The 23,679-nt window shown below is 40.4% G+C and overlaps 3 protein-coding genes across 3 annotated transcripts in view; 1 reads left to right on the top strand and 2 right to left on the bottom strand.

Moving 5' to 3' along the window:
* LOC116670161 (cytosolic 5'-nucleotidase 1A) overlaps nucleotides 1–8,921 on the bottom strand; it is a 17,104-nt gene extending 8,183 nt beyond the window's left edge. Inside the window, exons 1-3 of the mRNA XM_032500551.1 lie at nucleotides 8,388–8,921; nucleotides 6,996–7,163; nucleotides 6,654–6,783 (exon numbers count right to left, since the gene is read on the bottom strand). Coding sequence (XP_032356442.1) covers nucleotides 6,654–6,783; nucleotides 6,996–7,163; nucleotides 8,388–8,516 — 427 coding nt within the window. The 5' untranslated portion in view covers nucleotides 8,517–8,921. The remainder of the gene's footprint in view (nucleotides 1–6,653; nucleotides 6,784–6,995; nucleotides 7,164–8,387) is intronic.
* The window catches only part of LOC116670158 (sodium-dependent lysophosphatidylcholine symporter 1-B), a 223,924-nt gene that overhangs the window by 177,462 nt on the left and 22,783 nt on the right, over nucleotides 1–23,679 (top strand). The gene's annotated exons all lie outside the window — the stretch shown is intronic.
* On the bottom strand, nucleotides 20,418–23,679 carry LOC116670160 (protein L-Myc-1b). The gene is made up of 3 exons (XM_032500550.1): nucleotides 23,237–23,679; nucleotides 22,114–22,739; nucleotides 20,418–21,375 (listed from the first exon to the last, which is right to left on the bottom strand). Exons 2-3 carry the CDS (start codon nucleotides 22,652–22,654, stop codon nucleotides 20,771–20,773), a joined length of 1,146 nt encoding a protein of 381 aa, XP_032356441.1. The 5' UTR covers nucleotides 22,655–22,739; nucleotides 23,237–23,679; the 3' UTR covers nucleotides 20,418–20,770.

The following is a 23,679-nucleotide window of genomic DNA, read 5'->3' as shown; positions in this document are numbered from 1 at the left end:
TATATATATATATATATATATATATAAATATTAGAGAATATGATTGGAAAACGGAAGAAGACTTTTTTCAACATACTATACTATGACTGTTTTCAAACTTCTTTCAACATACTAAGATTTTTTTTCAACATACTATTTGGCGCACATTTGTTTGTTTGTTTGGGCGAAAATTGACGCGTGGCATCTGTGTAAATGCGTGTTTTGGTAATAAGAATTGTCAATGACTTACTTGCTGTCCAAGAGTTTTAAACTTAAATTGGATATTACAATCCGTTTCTATAAAATAAACAAAACCAATCAAACATAATAACTGGTCTTCTTCTAATCCTCATCCCACACTTAACCACAGTCAAAAAACTGTGACCTTGCTGTGCGCAACACAGCTGACCTAATTAGGCCACATTTAAATAAACTTATACACCTCCAGCATCACACGCTGGTCAACCAATGAAATGGCTCCAACATACTATATACTATGACTTATTTAGGAAAACTTAACATGTATGTCAGGTTGGTTAGCTTAGGGGATGAACATGGTCTTCCAAGACAGAAGGTTCAGTGTTCAAATCCTCTAGAGTTACTGTTTCTAAAAGCTCCTTTCCAGGAGTAGAGTATAAAAACAAGAGAAAGTAAAAGCTGTGTTCCTGTGAATATTCTCATTCGATGTACTACACTCTGCCTTTTACATTACTTTTGTCGACATAATATACAATGACTTTTGTCAACATACTATGTTGAGTAAGTAATTTTGTCACTTATTTCCATTCACTATACAATTAAGTTTTTGACTGAACGTTCTGTGATTTATTTCTTTTTGTTTGATATACTATACTATGACTTTTTACATAATGCTTTTGTTGATTTTTGTCAGTACTGTGACTTTGTAAACACTTTTTAAAAATACAATACTATGAGGAAATCAGTTTATAAAAACTTGACGCGTGTAATGTTGATTAGCGTAGGGGAATGAGAGTAGGATTCAAGGACAGAAGGTTAAGTGTTCAAATGTTCAAATGTAGAGAGCTCTTACTTTCAACATCTACTCTTCGAGGAATAAAGTGTAAAAAAAGAAAAAGCTTGTGTTCCTGTCAGAGACTCTCATTGCTTTTTCAACAAAATATTTTCCAGCTTTTTTTGACATACTATAGTATTATTTTTTAAAACTTTTTTCGACATAATATACTGTAAATGTTTTAGCACTTTTCGCACAATTCCATACTTTTTTCAACACACTATACTAAGACTTTTTCAACATACTAAACAATGACTTTATAAAAACTATGACTTTTTCAGCAGATTTTTCAACATTTCTTCAACATGGAAAACTACGACTTTTTTCTGATACGTCATACGACTTCAACGCTGTACTATGACTTTGTTAGACTTTTTTCGATATACTGTACTATTACTTTTTTTTCAAAATTTTTCATCATAGAAAACCGTGACTTTTTTCTTATTCAACATACTATACTACGCCTATTTTGACATAGTATACTGTGACTTTTTTAGCACTTTTTTTGACATACTATGAGTTTTTCTTCAGCTTTTTTCAACATGCTATACTATGACTTAGCTACAAAAACTTAATCTTTGTGTCTGGTCGGTTAGCTTTCAGTTAGGGTTATGAGAATATGATTGGAAAACGGAAGAAGACTTTTTTCAACATACTATACTATGACTATTTTAAAACTTCGTTCAACATACTTGACTAAGATTTTTTTCAACATACTATACTATGACTTATTTAGGAAAACTTAAAATGTATGTCAGGTTGGTTAGCTTAGGGGATGAGGCTGTCCTTCAAAGACAGAAGGTTTAGTGTTCAAATCCTGTAGAGTTGCTACTATTATTTGTAAAAGCTCATTTCCAGGAGTAGAGTATAAAAACAAGGAAAAGATGTGTTCCTGTGAGTAATCTCATTACTTCTCTTGACATACTATACTATGACTTTTTAACACTTTTTTCAACAAACTATACTATGACTTTTTTTCAACATATTTCAACATGCTATACTATGACTTTTTTAGCACTTTTTTCAACATACTACACTGTGACTTTTTTCAAAAACATTTCGACATGCTATGCTATGACTTTTTTTCAATGCGAATTACTATACTACTTTTTTTGGTCGACTTTTCTTGCACTTTCTCAACATGCAATACTATGACTTTTTATCACTTTTGTTCAACATACTATGACTTCCATTCCACTATGTCAGGTGGAGTTTTTAATTGCCTTTGAGATAGTGCAGCTGTTTGTGGCATGGTAACCATGAAAGGAGGGGGGATTTCAATGTATAAAGTTAAGACTGCAGAGTTTGCTCTTGATTCAATCTCCGTACTCATTGCAGTGTATGTGATTGGCTCCTTGCGCAAGTAAAACTTTGTTCAAGTGACTTCAGTGATTCTTTGTCCTCTTTTGGTAATAATTTACCTAACATCGTCAATTCTATGACTTTTTTCGACATACTATACCATGACTTTTGTTGATACAACATCCTTACTATGACTTTGTTCAACATATTATACAATTACTATTTTTTGACTATTTTCAAAAACATTTTGACATACTGTACTGTGATTTTTTTTTCAATACGACTAACTATGTTATGACTTTTTTCGACTGTTTTCGACATACTACACTATGAATTATTTCAACATACTATAATGTGACTTTTTTTCAACTTTTTTTTTTACATACTATGACTTTTTTGACATGTTATACAATGACTGTTTTGTCACTTTTTTACAACTTTTTTTGACGTAGTATACTTACTCCACTTTTTCAACTTTGTTTGACATATACCATGACATTTATTCGACTTTTTACAACATATTCCACTGTCTTTTTTCATCGTTTACATATTGTACTATTACTTTCTAAAACTTTTTTTGACATACCATACTATGACTTCTTTTTACTTTATTTGACATTCTATACAGTTACTTTTGGTAACTATTACTATGATTTGACTGTAATATGACTTTTTATGATTTTATGATTGGGAGACAGATGGCTGAGAATCTCATCTGTTTTGGTAAGTTTTGAGGTCCAACATACTAAGTGAAACAGACAAATTTGCCAAAAACTTAGCTTTTTGCCAGGTCAGAAAGCGATAACAGTGATAACAGAATGATTGAAAGAAAGAAGGTTGTGTTTGAATATTATATGTTTCATTAAATCTTGAGGTCCAATATACTATGTGGAAGAGACAAATATGACTGAAGCGGCATTTGTGTCAGGTCAGATCTCTTAGGGTAATAAGTGAGTGATTGGAATGCAGAAGGTCTGGTGTTCAATGTGCAAAACATTTTCAATGACCACTTTCTAGAAATTAAGAAAACAAATACATGAAGAGGAAAGTGGTGATCCCGTCTGCATATCTTATCAGTTGTTTTTTTATTTAGCTTTTTTTTTAGTTTTGCTCCCTTTTTAGGCCTTTACTTTTACAGGACGACATGAAATGGGAGAGAGAGGGGGGAATGACATGCCGCAGGTCGGAGTTGTTTTCAACATATGATGCTATGACTTTTCTAGCACCTTTTCAACATATTATACTATGACTTTTTTGACATACTAAACTTTTCCATATCTACTTTCCAGAAATGAAGAAAACAAATAGATGAAGAGGAAAGTAGTTATCCTATCAGTGTCTCTCATCAGTTGTTGTGGACAGATGAAGATATGAAAGGGGGGGGGGGGGGGGGGGGGGGGGGGGGGAATGACATGCTGCAAAGGACCGCAGGTCAGAGTTGAACCTTCTACATGTGTGTAACCGCTCTGCCAACTGACTAACCCGGCAACCTTATTAGTTTCTTGCGACATACTATACTGTGAATTTTTTGGCACTTTCTTCAACATACTAGTATGACTTTTTTACGAAAACATAAAAGTTTTTTGTGTCAGGTTGTTTTGCTTAAGGTGAAATGAATATGATTGGAAGACAGAAGGTTGAGTGTTCAAATCTCATGTGATTTGATACATTTTGAGGGCCACTATACTAAGTGAAGGAAACAAACATGCCAAGAAGATGAAGATGAGAAGACAGATGAGGTAGCTTAGGGAGGTAAGCAAATTATTGAAACCCTAGGGGTCAAGTGTTTAAATCATGTACAGTGCAATTATTTGTGAAACCTACTTTCCAGGAATGAACAATACAAAAAGATCATGAGGAAAGTTGTGTTCCGGTCAATGTCACTTTTTTTCAACATGCTATACTATGACTTTTTCAACACACTTTATTTCAATATGCTGCAGTTTTTTTTCGACATATTATACTAGGATTTTTTAAAAACTTTTTAAACATTCTATACTATGACTTTTTTGAACATTTTTCGACACCTACATAACTTTTTTATTTTAACATACTGTACTATGACTTTCTTTGAACATACTGTACTATACCATGACTTTTTTGACATACTATACCATGACTTTTCTTAACAAACTATACAATGACTTTTTTTCAACATACTATACTATGACTTTTTTTCAACATACTATACTAAGACTTTTTTGCAACATACGATACCATGACTTTTTCCGACATACTATGTTGTATGGCATTTTTAGGCCTTTATTCAACAGGACAGCTAAAGACATGAAAAGGGAGAGAGAGGACGAATGACATGCAGCAAAGGGCCGCAGGGCGGAGTCTAACCCGGGCCCGCTGTGTCGAGGAGTAAACCTCAAAATTAGGATGCCTGCTCTATCAACTGAGCTATCCGGGAGTCCTACTATACCTTTTTTACGACTTATTTTGACGTATTATACTATGACTTTTTTCAACATTTTTAGACACACTACATTTCTTTTTATGACTTTTTCCTACATACTTTAATGTTACTTTTTTATCACTTTATTTGACAACTATACTACAACTTTTTAATTATTTACTATTTTATGACTTTTTTTTTACTTTTTTGGCATACCATACTATGACTGCTTTTTTTCTACATACAATACAACGTTTTTCAACACTTTCTTTGACACTTTGTTTTTTTACACATTATGCTTTGACTTTTTTGTTTTGACAAATTAAACCATGACTTTTGTCATACTTGTAGTATGTTGAAAAAGTCATAGCATAGTGTGTAGAAAAAAGTCATAGCATAGCATTTTGAAAAAAGGCATAGTATAACAATTTGAAAAAGTCATAATATAGTATGTTGAAAAAGTGACAAAAAGTCATAGCATAGTTTGTCCAAAAAAAGTGATAGAACATCATAGAATGTTGAAAAAAGTGATATGTGACACAACCTTCATCTATTTGTATTCTTTATTGCTGTAAATTAAGTCTTAAACTAATTGCACCCTACAGGACTTCATCACGTAACCGTCTGTCTTCCAATCATTGGCTTATCACCTTAAGGTATCTGACCTGACACACAGTACCTTTTCGTCATATCTCTTCCACTTAAAACATAGGTCTCCAAGACTTCAAGAATGAAACATATTAGATTAAAACGCTCAACCTTCTATCTTTCAAACATTCTCTTATCACTCTAAGCTTTCTTACCTGACACAAAAGCTATGTTTTTCATATTTGTCTCTTTCACTTAGTACTTTCTACAACATTTGAATACTCAACCTTCTCGTTTCCAATCACACACTTATCACCCTAACCAAACTGATCTGACTGAAATGTTAGGTTTTTGTAAAAAGTGTAGTATGTTGAAAAACTAAAAAAGCAATTGTATAGTTTGTCAATAAAAGTCACAAAAAGTGTATAGCATGTTGAAAAAAGTGCTTAAAAAAGTCATAGTATAGTAAGTTGAAAAAAGTGATAAGAGAGACATACAGGATGTGTGTAAAAAAAAAGGTGAAAAAACCATGGTATAGATCAGACTGTCAAAAAATGATTAAAAAAGTAATAGTAGAGCATGTCGAAAAAAGTGATGAAAATGTCATGGTGTAGTACGTCAAAAAGTCAAGGTACAGTATTTCAAAAGAAAGTCGTAGTATATAGTTTGTCGAAAGAAAGTCTAACAAAAGTCATAGTATAGTACAGGGGTGGCCAACCAGTTCTGGATAAAGAGCCCAAAAAAAAGTGCACCACAGCAAAAAGACACATTTACGTCCACACTACAACAGGAACAGATCTTCCAGATCTAATGACAGTCATGATAAATAGCAGTTTTCGTCGTTTCTTTCTTACCTAGATTGACTCAGTGGAAAACCTGACAGTCTTTGTTATTCACAATCCTTTTCAGGTCGAGCTTGAACTTGGATGTGGCCACTCGAAGCAACTCTTTCACTCGTTCATAGTAAAGGATGTCTTAATAAATCATGAAAAAGTCATAGTATATATAGCATGTCAAATAAAATTCATAAAAAGTCATAGCATAGTATCTCATGAAAAGTCACAAAAAAACATATAATATTTCATGAAGTCATAGTATAAGTATGTTATAAAAAAGTCATGAAAAAGTCATTATAAAGTGTGTCATTAAAAAGTCCTTAAAAAAACACATAGAATAGTATGTTAAACCCAGCTTTGGCACCCAAGTCTGCAGCGTATGGGAGAAAAGCCACACTGGACCATAACAGATTGTAAAAAAAATGTACGAACAAAATGTTATGTCCCCAATTAATGTGAAAGATAAGCCACATAAAAGTTTTATTTTTATCGTTCATGTGTATTTGTAACTCACTGTGATGATTGATGGTATTTATGAGTCTTAGGCCGACGTATGCATGGTTGTTGGTCATGAGCACAACATCGAAGAGCTCCTCGCTCTCCGGGTAAAGCTCCCTCAGTCGAGTGTTCACAGCCTCCAGAGCCTGGTAGCACGACCAAACACAGATTTTGGATATAAAAAAAAGACAATACCATATCACTGCAGTGGGAATGGATATGTGTGTGAGTATGAGTGGGTTGGTATGTTATACTTATTATTCGTTTACCGCCTCCGGAGACACAACCTAACACATAAAACTGGGAATAACCAAGGAATCACTCTGCATTGGGTTGATGGTGTGCGTGTTTCTCTGACCTTGACAAAAGAGAAGGCAGGACCGGGGCTGAAAGGCTGCGTTTCATGCTCCACCTGATACTTAATGTACTCTTCCATGCCCTGCTGCTCGTAGATCTGCTGCTCCTTCTCCATGTTGAAGAGGACTCGTGCTGACACACCAATGGTGATAGCATTCTCTGGCTTGGGCTGGAGGAGTAAAGTGTAAAAAAAAATTTTTAATCCAGAGTTGTTCTTCCCAAACACATCTGCCTTATTTAAATGATATTGGTACCAACTTTTCTGCCTGTAGGGATACAGTACATTATTCGTATTCTGAGCAGTAACAGAACAATATTGGATACATTTTGTATCATTTGCTCATTTTGTGACAGTTCCCTGTACAAAGGGATAATTTAATAAAGGCTTTATTGCCAATTGTGGGCAAACTGAGTGAGCTAATGTGACAAAATTAGAAGTGATGTGATGTGAATTACTTTCTTCTGCAAGACTGTTAGTGCAGGCCAATAGTGCAGGCCCACACACCAGCCTGGTTGACACCTGTTAACTCTTTGTAGGCTCTGACAACAACACAAAATAGTGCTTAAACTGTCAAATTTTGACTGATAGCCATATCCACAATTTTGTTTTTGTTTTGTAATTCATTTTAACTAGTTTCCAGTAGTCTGAATTTGAAATAGGTATTACTGTAATTTCAGTAAGATTTAAAGACAAAATGAATCTAAAAAAACTAACATATTTCAGCCTAAAACCTGAGGGGAAATATATATATATATGGGATGAACACTTACTTTCACTGCTTTAAGATTATTAAACAAAGACTGCATGTCCAAAATTACAACTGAGGAAACTCTCTGCATCCTGCAAATGCCTGACCTTCTCGTCACAGTTGTGTCTCCGGGTATGACATCCAAATGAGCCAATAGCCTTTTACGGAGAACCATGGACCTGATCTGAAACAAGAGCCCTCTGTGTTTTTCAGTTGACACAATAACGCCTAGCTGAGCTTCTGTATCCCGTTTCACCCAACTACACCCCCATTTAACTTTCTTTTCACTAAGGCTTCAAATGCAGTACTTACTAGCAAACCTGGTAGTAACCCTCCTGCTGATACCAGCTAGGCTTTGATCAAGTTGAGAGGTCAGATCAGTCTTGGCCACTGAGAAATAAGCAGCCTTGAAAGATGAACACAAGTGTTTCTTGGCAGGCCTTAACTAGTAAATAAGAGCAACATGATTCTGCTCCAAAGTGATGAAAACAAGATTAAATTTGACTAACATTATTCACTTGTAATATGTGCAATGAGCATCCTCTTTGTTGTCAACATCTCTAATACTTTACAAAGGCCTGATAACTCATAGAAACTGCACCTGTAAATGGATGCTGCATGAGGAAGACTGCAGGAATACTCACTGGTTTAGGTTTCCTGGTGAGGGTGGAGGGCTTCAAAACTGTCCCAGCATCTTCCCACGGGGCTTGGCTACTGCTGCTGGTCAAATCCTGTTCATTGGAGGTCAGAGTGTGACAGTTTCTTAGACTCATCTTACCTCTTTGGCTCAATTCTCTGCTATCTCCCTCAGGCCCAAACTGTCACAGTGTGACCCCTAATAGTGCTTTTTTTCTAGTCGCTTTCCCTCTTTGGCGGGAGTTCCCCACAAAATCCTTACTCACGCTTCTCTTCGCTAAATTTGAATTCGGTGTTGTTGCACTCAGATGATGAGATCACTCTGACTGCAGCTGCAGAGGCACTTTAGCTAAATGCTACTTTTCTTAAAACGCAGGATGTTGCAGGATAAGAGAGAGATGTAGAGAGATTCAGAAAAAGCTGTTTACATTTCCTCTTATCTTTAGCATCATGCGCATTGTATTCCTTGTTCGGCTTTTCTGTGCTTGTCTTTTTCTGTGTTCCTCTCTTTTGCTCTCTCTCTCACAAACTCACACATAGATACTCCCACACAAACATACACACACACATGCACACACACACACACGTACGTACGCACTCACACACACACACACACACACACACACACACACACACACACACACACACACACACACACACACACACACTCACTGTTGGCCATTTTGCATCCTCCCCCTTTTTAACCCTTTCAGTGTCTAATTCCCTGAAGCAGCAGCAGAGCATGTGATTTTCTGTATGTGACAACTGGTTGATGCACCCTATAGGACAAAACAGGCCGGTGTGTCAGAGCACTGCAGTGTCATGATGCTTGTAATGAATGAGTTGCTTCAGTTCTCTTATTAAAGAAGCAAAGTTGGGTGTCTTTGAACATAGAAGCAGAACCGTTTTCTCATTCAATTCATTTGTATGTCATTTAAAGTGAAGATGGTTATTATTAGTTTTGTTTTGGACATTGCATTGTATCCCATGGGCTCTTAACTTCCAGTCGTACTACTGTTTTAATATTCCTGCTCAGCAGTGTGGGAAATGGAGTCCATCCTGGGTCATTTACTTCCCCCTGTGTATTAAATTATATTTTCTTCTTGCCTCTTCCCATGTAAACCCCTGCAGGATCGTTCCACGGATTGAATTATAGAGCAGCAGCCTCAGTTGCCAGGCAACAGCCAGGGAGTTGGACTGGGTGGGGACACCCACATCTAGGATCTGATTGGATGCGGTGGCACCAGACTGTATATGTACTCCTCCAAATATGGCATCAATCAGAAAGAGACTGGGGATGTAGGGAACGAAGATGAAAGTCTAGGTTTTGCTTTGAAGAACGTAAACGCATTAAAAATAATATGAGCTTTTATGATAACAAACAGGCAATTTGGCAACTACAGATGTTTTCTGGAAAGAGGATACTACGCAGACATCCATTCAGGGACTCAAGCCACAAAAGGATAATAGAGACACATCCTGACGCGCACATATGGCCATCATCCTTATTTACCTGTCAGAATTACAGAGGTGGCAAGTACTGACTGCAACAGTCATAGTAATAAATACATAGCCTTGAAGGCAACCATCAAGGCTATGTATTTATTACCGCATTTGCTAGCACTAAAAGTTACCGACAGAAAACTTTTCAAATACTTTTCAGTATAAATATATAGTGTTGCTTCCTTTACTTTCCAGGAATTAACATCAACATTGTAAATCAAAATAAAACCAGTTGCAGTCTATTGCCCCTATCTATCCAGTACACGTGAAACTGACTGTGTCCATGGAACTATCAGGTTGATGTGTCTGGCTGTGACCACACACTCTCCTCCAGGCTCTCCAGAGACCAGACGCAAAGAGCTTTTATCGATTGACGAAGGACAGCGGAAGGGTTGTGCCTCGAATGTTTTCTTGAACCCGAGGAACTGTAGACACATCCAATCTATTTTCTCTCTTACGTACTTATATTGTATTTAGATACGTAAGACATAATTAGAAATTAAACAGGCACATTCATTATTGTGTCAAAACAATTACATGTGTACAAATCTGACCTGTGGATTTCTTCAACACATTTAAATGTGATTAACACTTCCCAGTTGAGTTCTCTCTGCTTATTAATAGTCTCTCAGTACTGTAGTGGTATTGAAAGTCAGAAATGTCTTGCATGTTATGCTCACAGCCACTAGAGTGTAGTAGATGATAGCCTCTCGGCCTTCTAGTGTGGTCCGGAATACTTCACTTTATTGCTCTGGGCGTTGCAGACAAAGAGGACATGAAAGAGAAACTATGTTAGTGTGAGAAAGGAAGTTACTCAGAAAACCTGAGTTATTGTGTATCTTGAAACACTTTACATTGGGATAGTAGCTGTGTGGTTATATATACCTCTCTAGAAAGATTTTCAGTGTATGTGGTAATTAATATGCATAATGTATGGTTTTACTAAAACAAACCTTGTATTAAGTATATTAAAGAATGACTAACAATCTGTTTTATTAAAAAAAGGTTGGTCAGATGTGACAATATTAAAATTCACTTAAGTAGAAATGCCACATTTCATATAAAGAGCCTCTGAAACAGAAAAACCAATAGTATTAACATGATTTTTATCTGTTCATTGTTCATGGTGTGAAGTAAAGACATCACATTCTGCTGTATATGTGGAACATCAGTGATACATTTACCCTATTTGTGGCAAAGCCTTGAGCCCATCACTACACTCTCTGCCTTTGTGTCTCTGCTTGCTTGTCTGGAGCTCTGAGGGGGTTAACAGAACATAGAGACTGTTGGGCCGCACCCACTGAGCTGATTTAAATAATAACGCTGACATTTGGCGCGAGGCTCTAAGGAGCCAGCCTTTCTTCATACCGGCTGTGACAACACTCCCCTACCCGTACGAGTGGCGGGAAATGCGAGACAAAAAGACGCACTGAAATACAGAGAAAAGCTGCACTGGCTGCTTTTGAGCACCTTCTTTGACTGTACCTGCAGTCACTGGGTTGCCCTGGAAATATGTTGCATACATAATGTAGGCCTACCTTTGGGGAAAAAAGACAGAGAGAAAGAAAAGTGGAAGAAAAAGCAACACGCCTCCCTCTCTGTTTGGTGTGAGACGGATAGAGAGATAATGCTCTCTCATTGGTAGACTGTGGGTGGAGACAAAAGCAGGCATGAGTGGAGCAGGCCAGAACAAAGAGGTAACAGCCTGGACTCCCCCCACCCCTCATTCCACTTATCACTCCCCCCCACTCCTAACACACAGCCTGGGGGCTTCAGGCAAGGCAGATGACTATTATAACCTTAATCAGTCCTTCAAAGCAACCACTCAGGCATGTTTTCTACTACTAGATTCTTTGTTCTAACTGGGGATTTGCTTGGTTTTGCCGAGAACCCGTGCTAATTTTTCCATTTATAAAACCCGCAGCCACACACACACACACACACACATACATGCGCGTGCTGTTACTACACACAAGTATAGCGACCCTCTTCCGTTCCTGGCTGAGATTAGTGCTAGCCACCGCCAAGGTAAAGGTCATTTGCTGAAGTGGCATCACAAGACATTAACAGCACCCACACCGCACTCATGTGACATTATTGGATTAGTTGTTTTGGGTTTTCAGAAGGACAAACAATCTAGATTACCCCAACCCCCCTAAATCTGTAGTGTAAGTACGTGGGTGGTAGCTGACTAAGCACCAGCATCTTTATCTCTGGCAAAATTCACTCATCAGAGAGCAAAAAGACCAGAGCAGCGGTTTCTCTTCTGCTGGGCCAGGGTTATATGTGGCAAGGGGCACCAACCAATTTGCAGTGCTGTGGGGGGCACCAAATGATTGAGAAAACGACTAAACTTTGAAGGACTGTACCAGGCCGCCCTGGCTGCCCCTGCTCTCCAGACACTGGGTCTGGCCAACAGCGCTCCAACCCCGCCTCCTAGCTCCTCGCCTAGCCGGTCATAGTCCAGCAGTGGGTCTGCAATGGAGAACAGGCCGGGTTAGACACTCAGGAGATTTAGGAGAACTAGTCCTCTAATTTTTTTATTGCAAAGTTAAAAGTTTGAATCTGTCTGACTCTGAACTCACTAGCTGAACTGCACATGTGACTCTGCTGCAAAAAGACAGAGAAAGGTCTGTCTGCGGCCTGCACAACAGAGGTGTACTTGAAGCATAGGACGTAACTTGAAGTTGTCCAGATCACACAGAACCAAACAAGATGTCAAAATGAAATACTTTTGGCTAAGCTGGACCAGGCAAGACTGAAGCAAGTCTATGTGCAGACCTCCAAACAGAAACAGCAGCTTCTCCTACTTTTAGCACTGCTTTCTCCAAACAAGCCTGTCTAAAGAAGGTGCTTTACAAACGGTTCAACTTAAGTCTGAATGGAGGTTAGCTTGCATAGCTTCAGGGAGGCCCGTGAGGACAACTGAACTTTGGTTAGCTGTGGTATGGCCGCCAAAACCACCACGGCCTATGTCGTGCTGCCGTTGTTGTGACTGATTCCATACTCATTGTATAGAAAACTAAATTGTGTAAAATGGGAGAAGAGAAGCACATTGAGTGTGGTCACCATAGGGCACCACACTTTGTTAATACGGGCCTGCTTTCACTTCCTGCCTCCAATAGACTGAACACAAAAACAGGAAGTCTGTGCTGCCTGTGTTTCCTATGCCTTATAACAGAGCCTCTCTCTCTCAATGCTTTACATACAAACACACACACACACACACACACAGGCCTATAGTGGAGAAGAGGAAATCAGGGCACTGATTATTACATAAGCTCTACAGTGGTGGTCACTCAGGCCCTGAGAACAACAGCAGTCACATTCAGATGCAGGCTTAAAAGAAGGAATTGTAACAACGCAGGACAAACAGAGACATCTATACACTATACATTCACCATCTGATAAGAAACAATCTGATGTCTGTAACAATCTGTGTGTGTAAATCTACATCTTAGCATTTAAATGTATACTGATGCAAATACACTCTCCATATCCACTCTCCCAGGGTAGTTATTGGGGGAGGGTGGGAGGGGGTGCTGATTACTGAAGGGATCATCGAGGGGGAGACAAAGAGCACAGCACTAAAGTGGAGATCTAGAGGGGAGGTTATAGTCGTGGTACTGGGACAACTGATCTGCAGGGGGTTAAGATGGACTAGGGGGAGGGGTAAAGCCCCTCTCTGAGTAGCTTGGGGGGCAGAAGGGTGTGGGGGTTAGTGGTGATGGCACTCAATGGGACGAAATTCAAAAGATGCAGTCCAACTTCAACTGAAGCAACCTTACACCACAGAGTCTAACAATGGAACATCTGCTGGCTGACAAAGCTGTGAGAGCAGCAGTAGCTCTGATTCAAACTGCTACTCTGTGGATAAAACCCCCAACACTAGCAACAGGTTTCAACATATTTCTGAAATCATAAATATGCTACTTGGCCTAAGCTCACTTTGTTTGGCAATCTCGCGAGATTGCTTCACTTTGTTTTGAAAACATAAAGGAGTTTTAAAATGTGCTTTTAAATTTAAGGGGAAGGTTGGGATCATCAAAATTCAAACTCTATGTCAAATATTGCATTTACTAGCATCCTAGTTTTATTTAGTCTTTGGAGTATCCAGGTTATGTGGTGTTGCATATAAACATCATATCCAGGTTTCAGAAATCTGAATAGGGCCTTATCCCAGTCTCGAGAAACTTAGATATGCTGGCTGCCGCACCAAGATACTGTGGCATATAAACATCAAATCACTGTCTGCCATTTGTCTGACATGGACAACTTCATCCTGAGTTGCACAGAAATTAGACAGTAAAACAAAACAAAATATGACTATAAATAATGCAACAATGATCTACAATGTATTATTTATAGTCATATTTAGCAAAACTTTTTATTTATTTGCACAATGAACATACATGGAGAAACCTTCTTATTTGTTTGTAGTTGTTTTTGTCCAATTTAAGAACGTAAGTCCAATATTTGCTCCTCTTTAAGCGTGTTTTCAGCAGGCTGTCGCTAACTTTGTCTGGCAGGTAGCGTACTACTAGTGTCACTGAAAGCATCACCTTTTACTATTTTCAAAGTCATTTGGTCAAATTGGTATGCATGAAAACTATTGTTTAGAACAGCTTTTAGCATGTTTTATTTTCACCTGTCACTCTTGTTTTTCAAATACTGGTGATAGGATGAAGAAGCCAAACTCAACAGAGAGATGGAGCAAGTACAGGAGTCCAGACACCCAAGGGAGTTTATCCTCACCTGCCAAGGTTACTCAGTCAGGATTGAAGTGACAAACAATGATGTTCAGGAGACAAAGACATGTCTGCACAGAGTCAGAGAATTAAAACGTGCGTGTAGTGAATCATGTACTATATGTATTAATAACCATGCTTCATGTCGTATCCTCAATACAATATGAACAGAAATAAGTCTCAACACCAAGAAATTAGTCGTCATTGGTAGCATACTGCCAGCCTAAGAGACTTACAAGCCAGTTTACCCTCTCTCACACATTCAGTGTGTGTGTGTGTGTGTGTGTGTTGAGAGGGGTGGTGGTTAGGGGGTTGCCAGGGTGAGGGTAGCACAGCAGTTGTCACTGTTGAGCCCCCCCCCTTCTCCTTTTGCTTATCCATTAACTAGCACCATGGTTACATCACAGCAGTTAATACTCCCACTTATGCTCCAGTGGCCAAAGACCCTTTAGATACAGATTACCTATGTGTGTGTCTGTAGACTCTTAACACACAATTTATGTGGCTTTTTTTCCAGTCTCCCATCCTAATTGCCTACTTTACTCGCATCAACTGATGTACAGTGTTGGCCGTTCATTTGTTTGTTTACCCATCGGTTGTTGGACTACCCATCCTCAGCAGGATTGTGTCATAGGTCCAGGTCAGAGAGTTTAATGCAAGCCACTGACAGCTTATTCAGGATGATGGTTTGAAGATCTTTTGATAGGTTCATTACAATCAGAGCTGTGGTGTGTCTGGGCCCAGATGGTAGTGGCATTTACACTAACAGGATTAGGATTAGCTCCAGATAAAACAGTTGAGTTGAAAGACCTGCTCTGCTGACACGGCATTGCTGCCAAGACCCACGCTAACCCTCCTGAATTTATTTTATGGCTGTGACACACTAACCAGACGGCTGACTGTTGGCAGAAAAGGATGACTGCCTCCCTGAGTTGGCCAAAAAAAGTGCCTTGGAACACGCCAAAGGGATGCCGACGGCAGCTGATTGGACGAACGTGTCACGTGGGTCTGGTTTCTCCGGAAATTCAAAGCCAGACTGTCATGGAGGCTTGTTCAGAATACGATCCACCATCTCATATTTTACTAAAATAGTAGCCACTCAGTTGCTGAAACTGTCTGCATTTCCGATCGACAAAGGTCAGTTTAAAATATTTTCAACAAATTTTGACAGACACTAGTCACGCTCATTCCACTCATCATTTCCGGGTTAGCACTCCACCAATCAGATTGGTCATTTGAGTCCGACTGCCGGCAGTGCCCGCTTTCTGACTGAGCATGTAAAGTCGGCAAAAATAAAGGCCGCCAGACAAGATAGCTGTCAGCCTATGAGAGTGAGGAAGGTGCTTGTAGAAAAGGCCATTAATTTAACAAAAAAACACACACAACAAATGGCTTTGTGCTGCACAACAGGTGCTGCACAGGAACTCCCGACACCTTGTGTGTTTATTTGGTTTTAAGGCAGTCCAATTTATTTGCCTGATTGAGGTTTAAAGCAAAACACTGGTTTGACACCAGTTAGCTGGGGCCAGATGTATCCAGAGAGAGAGGAACATTTATAGCATGTTCCAACTGAATCATCACTGTTATGTAACACTGGCCTTAGGATGGGGAGGGTGAGCAACCTAAAGAGAGAGACACTGAGCTCAGAAGACTGACCTAGATCACCAAATGGTGGAGACAAGTACCTGGGGGGGTGACCAACAGACTGTCTGAGGGAAGGGGTCTGTCAGGAGGGAGGAAGGGGCAAAGACAGAAATATAGGAAAAAAGAAGACAGTAGGAAGGACAGAGATAAAGAAGAATACAGAGACTCAAAGAATGTGATGTCTTGCTTGCCAGCATTTACATGTGGTTTTCATTGGTAGGCTCTCAGCCTCATTAAGATCAGACAGACAGTAGCCGCCACGGCCTCGGCTGACTTCCAGTGACACAAACAGGCTGGGTCAGGAGGCAGAGAGATGAAGGACTGCGACCAGGGAAGGTTTCCTGCAAGCATTTGTGTATGCCCTCGGAGGCAAGATGTGTGTATCTGTGTCTCCTCCTGCATGTGTTTTCCCCTTCATCCTTTGAATCGAATAAAAGGAAGGGTGTGTGTGGAGTGTTGAGTAAGTAAAGGAGTCACAGTAAGTCCACTTCTCTTCTTTCCAGCTGACTACTACTTCCACCGACCATGCAACTGCCAAAAATCGGTCAGCAATTCCACCGTAGCTCATTCTCACACAGGAGGTCATAAGGTTATCCTAAGAAAAGCCTATTTCTCTTCCACCCATATTACATGTCCTATATACTCCCACATGTAGGTCAGAGATAAGCAGCCAGTTCAACCATGCTCTTAGAATCACAAACTAGTGCAGCATGCTCATTGTCTATTTCCTCCTCTGCCCCACTGTGTAAACATGCAATGTATACATGCTTTACAAACCAGGCCGGTCAGAACACAACCAGTTAACATGGTGGAAATATTGCTCATGTGCCTGTGTGTTTTGTTAAAGTGCAAAGGTAAGAGATGTATCACAGTGACAGCTAGGGGGTTTTAACACTTTCAGGCACCTAGATGCACTAAATAAAACTGCAGAATCACACTTGTTTGACCCGGATGGTTGTTTATTAGCAAGAAATGTAGGAGTGATGAGTACAACCGGTATTTCTCGTCAGGGAAGACTTGCCAAAGATAAGACATGCTCATGTGCTTTGCAATGTTTACAAAGCTGAGCAATTGTTCTGAGGTGATGCAATTTTGTACCAAAGGTAACACATGTGAAGAACATACTGAATATACTCAATTGTTTGGACATGGAGATATTAACGGAGTGAAATTTGTTGCTTACCACACAAAAGGGAAGATTAATGAGATTGCTTTATTAATACAAGTGTGTGTGTGTGTGTGTGTGTGTGTGTGTGTGTGTGTGTGTGTGTGTGTGAGAGAGAAAGAGGATGATGTATAAATCAGAGAGAGGCTGATCTCCACCCAGCCAAATCATCAATTCTCCACAGTCCCACCCTGATCGGACACATCACACACTCACACACTTCTGTCCCACCACCAGGAAAGCTGTCACTTTCTGTCTATTTCCCTTGGAATATATGGACCTCTATGACACTGCAATGATATTAACAGATCTCCTCTTATGTACAGTATGCCTGATATTTAGTAAAGAGCACAGCAACAGGTTGCAGCTGTAGCCTGCAGATGTGAGAGAATAAAACACATATGCTCTAAAAGGAAACAGTATGAGCATGTGTGTGAAAGTGATCACATGTGCACTTCAGAATTCGCGGCTCAGTGTGGGCGTTGCATAAACTTGAGATCAGAAAACTGGTCTTGCAAGATAACCGTCAGAACAGAGCAGAGTATCCCACAGGAATTAGAGATCCTCTTACTTCATTATTTCCTTCAGGGAAAACCCTGTTTTATGAGCGCCATAATCACTGAGTGCTTATTGTCAATTTATGCACACTGCAGCTGATGTTGAAAACATAATACCAATATTGGTGTTTTTTAATCTTTAAACTGCAACTACAATTACCATTTGTCTGTTAGGCATTTTGAAAACGAGCCGGTTCATTTTAGTTGCTGGAAAAAAGTGACAATATGGAGATCTTGCCTCAATAATCTGCAATATTCTCCTTTGCATTTCACTAAATACTGTGGATGCTAGTGTGAGATAAATGCATTGTCAAGATATGAACCAGCAACTACTCTAACAGTACAGTAATTGGTACAGTACAGGCATTGCGTTACCTGATATATCGTTGGACTTGTTCTTAGTCTACAAATGATGTAAGAACTACAAAGCACTAAGTTCCGCAGAAATATTAAAGAGATTTCTTATCAAACATAGTAAAGTCAATATTGTTGCAAAGAGCTCCATCAACCTCCTGAGACCAAATGCTGGTTTTGTACAGGAAACAAAGCCAGACTAAGCTGTGCCAGAATCATGTGCCCTCAGGGCTGGCAACAGGGCCCAGAGAGTGAACACAAACAGGTAAAACACCAAGCGGTCCCAGCCATAACAAAGGTATGTGAGGTGTGAGACGGTTGGAGTTCAGGGTGTGCCTGGCTCGTCTGTCAGGCTTTACTTGAACAAAATGGTTGCTTTGACTTTATTAAACATATGACAGGCCGTCAAATTTAGTCATTCAGGCTTGCAGAGACTTGTCGTTCCATGTCATCAATGGGGCAGCAGCATCTAAAGAAACTTATTTTATGCAAGAAGTTAATATGTGTTTGTTATATTTATATAAAATGAATTCCACAAACACAGCAGATAGGAGTTTTTTGTCCTGCTCAAATTCCTAACAAATTTCTCCCAATAAAGGCCTGCTACAATTAAAACCTTTTTCAGTACAATACAGTTTTGGTAATCGGGTGTGAGGATACTCCTTTTTTCCCCCTCCATTAAAGCTATAGTGGCTAGTTTCTGCCGCCCCCATGGGGAATTCTAAGAATAGAGCCCTGCATGACCATGCACTAATGTAGAAATTATTGAGAGACCTTCACCTTTATCCATTTACAGGCCATTCCACAGACACTTATGAAGCAGTGTGGCTCTCCAACTGCAAAACTGCGTGAATAGCTGCACTGGATCCAAGTAGCAGTCCACACAACCTGTCTCCAAACCACTGGGGACTGTTCTAAAGATACCAATTGTACATGTGTGTGAGTGTAACCTAGTTCAGAGCACATCAGGTGCCGAGCATGCAGCAGCTACTGCAGAAGGGAGGATCCACAAAGGTATCACGCACTCAAGGGCAAATCTCAAGGATAGGCCCCATGTAACCTTCTGTAGACCAGCAGCTGCTGCACAAGGCGTGCTCCTTCATTTGCACAAGGTGACTGCTCTTATTTACAGCTGATTTCTGTTTGATAGTAGGTTTTGTTTCTGAAAAGGAAATACCACAGCAGCATGCGGTGGATCTTACCCACAGTGTGAAGCACAGGATGAATCTGTGTCATTTGTTGCTGCTGCATCGAACCTTTAAATTGTTTCACTTTGGTGCAAGGTTTCTTGAGGTTGCCACAGAAACGAATAGAAGCTGCGATAAAAAAAATTGAGGAGCAAAGAACTAATTTGATGGCAAGGTCTAAATGTTACTGGACATTCATTTTACAAAGGAATACGGACAAAGAGTTATAATGGAAAGTAGCCTGCACAGTGTATCGGCTGTACAGCAGTGACAAAGAAAGAACACAACAACTCTGCCACTTACACATAAGTAATTTTCTCATTAACAAGAAGATTAAATTACTTATCTGTAAGTGCCGGGGGTTTTGCTTTCACAGAGGAATACAGTAACTTATGTCTTAGCAGTGTATAACATTGCGCAACATTTTAATAAAAAACAAAACAAAGACTTCAGGTTTGTATGCAAATATGGTATAAAAATTTAATGTTGTTAAATGCTGTTGATGTTAGCATGCTTTAAAAATTAACCAAAATCAGGAGAAGCATTGAAATCACAAAGTGACGTGTGAATATAAAGTACAGCAGTGCTACTTATTCATTTTTTTTGCCCATTTTTTCAATTTTCTTAACAAAATAGAGGATCCTCAATACCTGGTTGCACATCATAAAGAGGAGCAAAGCCTGTAGACAACTCTGATTTTGTCTCCTTTACCAGGAGGGATAAGCTATTATTTACAGAAAAATTTGTACATCAAAACACTTGGTTTAGTCATTTAAACCAAACAAACCAGGCTGGCTCATTCTCTTATATGGACACAGAAAGGCATTCACACTCTACATGTGTTTCAGTATTATCTTTCTGCTGACACACTGCAAAGTGTGTTATCACACTGATCAACTATTAACAAAGTTATTGTTTCCCAACACAGCATACCAGGAAATATCTTAGTCATATCTATTAAATCAATTCCATTGCCCCCTGTTCAGTACTAAAAATAAAACACAGCACACTTACTGCTCCGCCTCCCCATATCAGGTTCATTGGCCAGGACAGTCAATGCATTGGAAGCCCACAGCAATATGAATGTATTCCAAAACAAAAATGCACAGCTAGTTACATAAAGCATGTTATATAAAAACAGTAGCTTCCCAAAAGTGACCGGTAACTTTAGAGCAAAGTTCCTGCCAGTGAATAATAGGGCAGTTTATTTCAAAAGCACACTTTGTTTGTGTCTCAGGAGCGCTTCAATTCAGATAATCTGCGGAGAAGCTGCTGTTGTCGGGTTTTGAGGCGTTTCTTCTCCTGGAGCTGCCTTTTCTCCCTGGTGTGCAGGTCTGCCAGGTACTCTGTGGCATGGGTCAGGATGGCCACCTTTGGAGTCTTGGCCGACTCGAGACCAGGGACCTGATCCCGCAGGGCCAGGAAACGGGACCGGAGATCGTTCCGCCTCTTCCTCTCAAGGAAGTTGTGGTTCCGCCTGCGGTCAGTGTCCTCTGCGTCTGAGTTTTGAGGACTCTCTGATGGGGAACCGGGCTGGGAGACACCAGACGAAGAGCCCGGCTGCTGACTGGATGCTGTGCAGGTACGCTTACTTTGAGGCTCTTCCTCCTCCTCCTCATCCTCCTCCTCCTCATCATCATCATCTTCATCCTCAGGTTCTGGCTCGCTGTCTGGGGAGCGGGCGGCATAGTTGTGCTGCTGTCGGTGAACAGACATATGGAAGCGTTTGGGGCATGGGTCAGCCCGGACCGTGATGGTCACTGGTTTTCTGACATTTACCAGCCGCACCCGGTTCTGCTTGCTCTCAACGGTGACCACATCAATTTCCTCTTCATCATCTGTGATCACATATGAACAACTCATCAATACACATAACAAAACAATGTTTTTAAAAGCATGATGTTTCACTGCTGTCATTTTACAATGTACTTCACATTTCTGCAAGAGCAGAGGCAAGCTGAATCAAATTTTAACTAAACTGACTATAAGGAAGTCCATTCCATCGCCAATGATGCAGATCACTACTAGGCTACTTTCATCTGAGGGAGGCAGAGCAGGAGCTGTTAACATCAGTGCTCTACGTGCTAAAGCTCGCAGGAATTCAGACTTTTTGTCTTCGAGCACTCATCGACTATTTAAATGTGGAGATCTACTGCCAGTGGGGCACTCCCCAATTTAGGAAATGTGAAAGAGTAGGCTAACTCTCACGGTCTGTCGCTGTGTGTGTAGTAGTAATAAATCATCCGTAAACGGCCACCCCGCCCCTCTACCGCACTCTGATTGTAATGCAGAGCCAGTGGAAGATATTGAAAGAGGGAAATTCAAGTCAAAGTGAAGGGGGCGCGGTTTTAAAATTACGGCACGGGTATATTCTGAGCAATGTGGCGCAGTGTAAAAGTGAAGGTAAAAAAAATTCCAGCTCTAGGGTGACTATGTTGTACTTGAAAACCCCTCTGCATCACAGACCACAGTTATGCAACAGCAGCCCAGCTTTCCAAATTACGCATTGTTAGAGGGCAATATAATCCTGAGGCTGGGACAGGGTGGGGCAAAATAGAGCATGACTGCTTCCTTACCAGAGGAATCAGAGCGAGACTCGGAGCCAGACGACACCGACTTCCTGCAGCTGCTTGCCGGGAAGGTGAGAACAGCCGCGGGGTCGACGCAGTCAGTCGCCGAAGCGGTGATCGGTCCACTGGGAAAGACGCACTGCGCCTTGCTCGGTTTCACGGAGATCTGGGCCATCGGAGAGACACTTGTCTGTGCCGCAGCTGACACTCTCCCGTTAACCTTCTCCAGCTGCTTGCTGGCAGAGAAACTACTCCACATGCAGTCCTGGATAATGATGGAGCTGAGGTTGCCGAGGAGCTCCGTATTTGGGATTATCTGACCCTCGCACTCCTCGTCCTGACCCAGGACTTTGGACAGCCAGCTGAGCTTGTCTCCCGGTGAGAGGTGCAGAGCACCACCGCTCAGAGTCCGGGTGGGAGACATGGGAGGGGTGGGCAGCAGCTCGAACTTTTTCCATATATCCTCGCTCGGTGCGGTCGACTTGTAAAAATCCTCCTCTCTGTCGAAATCGTCGAAAAAATAGTGCTGGTAACAGTCAAACTCCATGTTCCCAGTTAATAAAATCCGCTAGAGTTTATTCCCAGAAATGATCAAAGGACACCAGTGGCCTCTGAACAACGTCCTGCACAACCTGGGGGGGATAGCACAGTGATTAGCAATGATCTTCTTAAAGTAGTTCCAATCAGATGTATGGTCACATTTCAAGTGTCAATCTAATGGGCCATTAGGATATCACATCCCTCTAACAACCTACTTTCTAAAAATGGGACCACATGAATAATTGATTGCATCTTGCAGATGCTCTCTTTGCAGGATGGACAAACCGTCCAGGCACACAAGGTTATTAGATAATCTAGATATGTATGGGCCTATACATAAACATGTATAGATTCAAGATTCAAGTTTTTTTAAATGTACAGAAGACGACACGAGAGAACTACAGACTCTGAGTAAAAGTAACAAGCGTGGCTGCATTTCCTCAAATGTAGGCAACGCTTTGTTCCACAGAGGAGTCATGTAACCGGCGAAGGAAAGAAAGTGGACTGCCTCCCTGTCCCAGCGCGAGTTAACACTCACAGATAGCCCTCCATTCCCTCATTGGAAACACACTAGAATAAAACTACTCACCGGCTCTCCGAAAAAAAAAATCCCACAGCACAATTCAGGGCATCGAAAATCCCTCAGCAACCACAGAGCCAAGAGTGCACGGTTCACGGGGATCAACGAATAAAAGCTGGCCGAGTTTTTGTTGAATAGGCTACAAAGATGCGCTTTTCCGACGCAATCTTTAGGCCTACTTTGTTTTAGTTTAACTAGAAAAAAAAAAGCCGGGGCTCAAACAACAAGCACAAGTTCCGCCCCACAATGTGCGTTTTTTCGCGCCAGTGAGATATCCTGTTATAAAAAAAAAAGTGCAGGGAGGAGCCTTAGAAATATCTGCAGCGGTAGATCCGGGTAAGCCCCTTCATTTCCATCAGAGCCCCGCCCCGTCTACAACACCAATTATGGTCACAATAACTGACATATTTTATCATCGGCTCTAGATAGATAGATAGATAGATAGATAGATA

Source organism: Etheostoma spectabile, chromosome 20, assembly GCF_008692095.1.
Source record: "Etheostoma spectabile isolate EspeVRDwgs_2016 chromosome 20, UIUC_Espe_1.0, whole genome shotgun sequence".
NCBI classification, from domain to species: Eukaryota; Metazoa; Chordata; class Actinopteri; order Perciformes; family Percidae; genus Etheostoma; species Etheostoma spectabile.
This window is presented reverse-complemented; position numbering and strand designations above follow the sequence as displayed.

Bases quoted from the DNA above. Each gene is read 5' to 3' on its own strand.
- LOC116670160 (XM_032500550.1), bottom strand. From the start codon at position 22,654: ATGGAGTTTGACTGTTACCAGCACTATTTTTTCGACGATTTCGACAGA. The intron at 21,376-22,113 runs GTAAGGAAGCAG...ATGTGATCACAG, and splicing joins GTCTCGCTCTGATTCCTCTG to ATGATGAAGAGGAAATTGAT.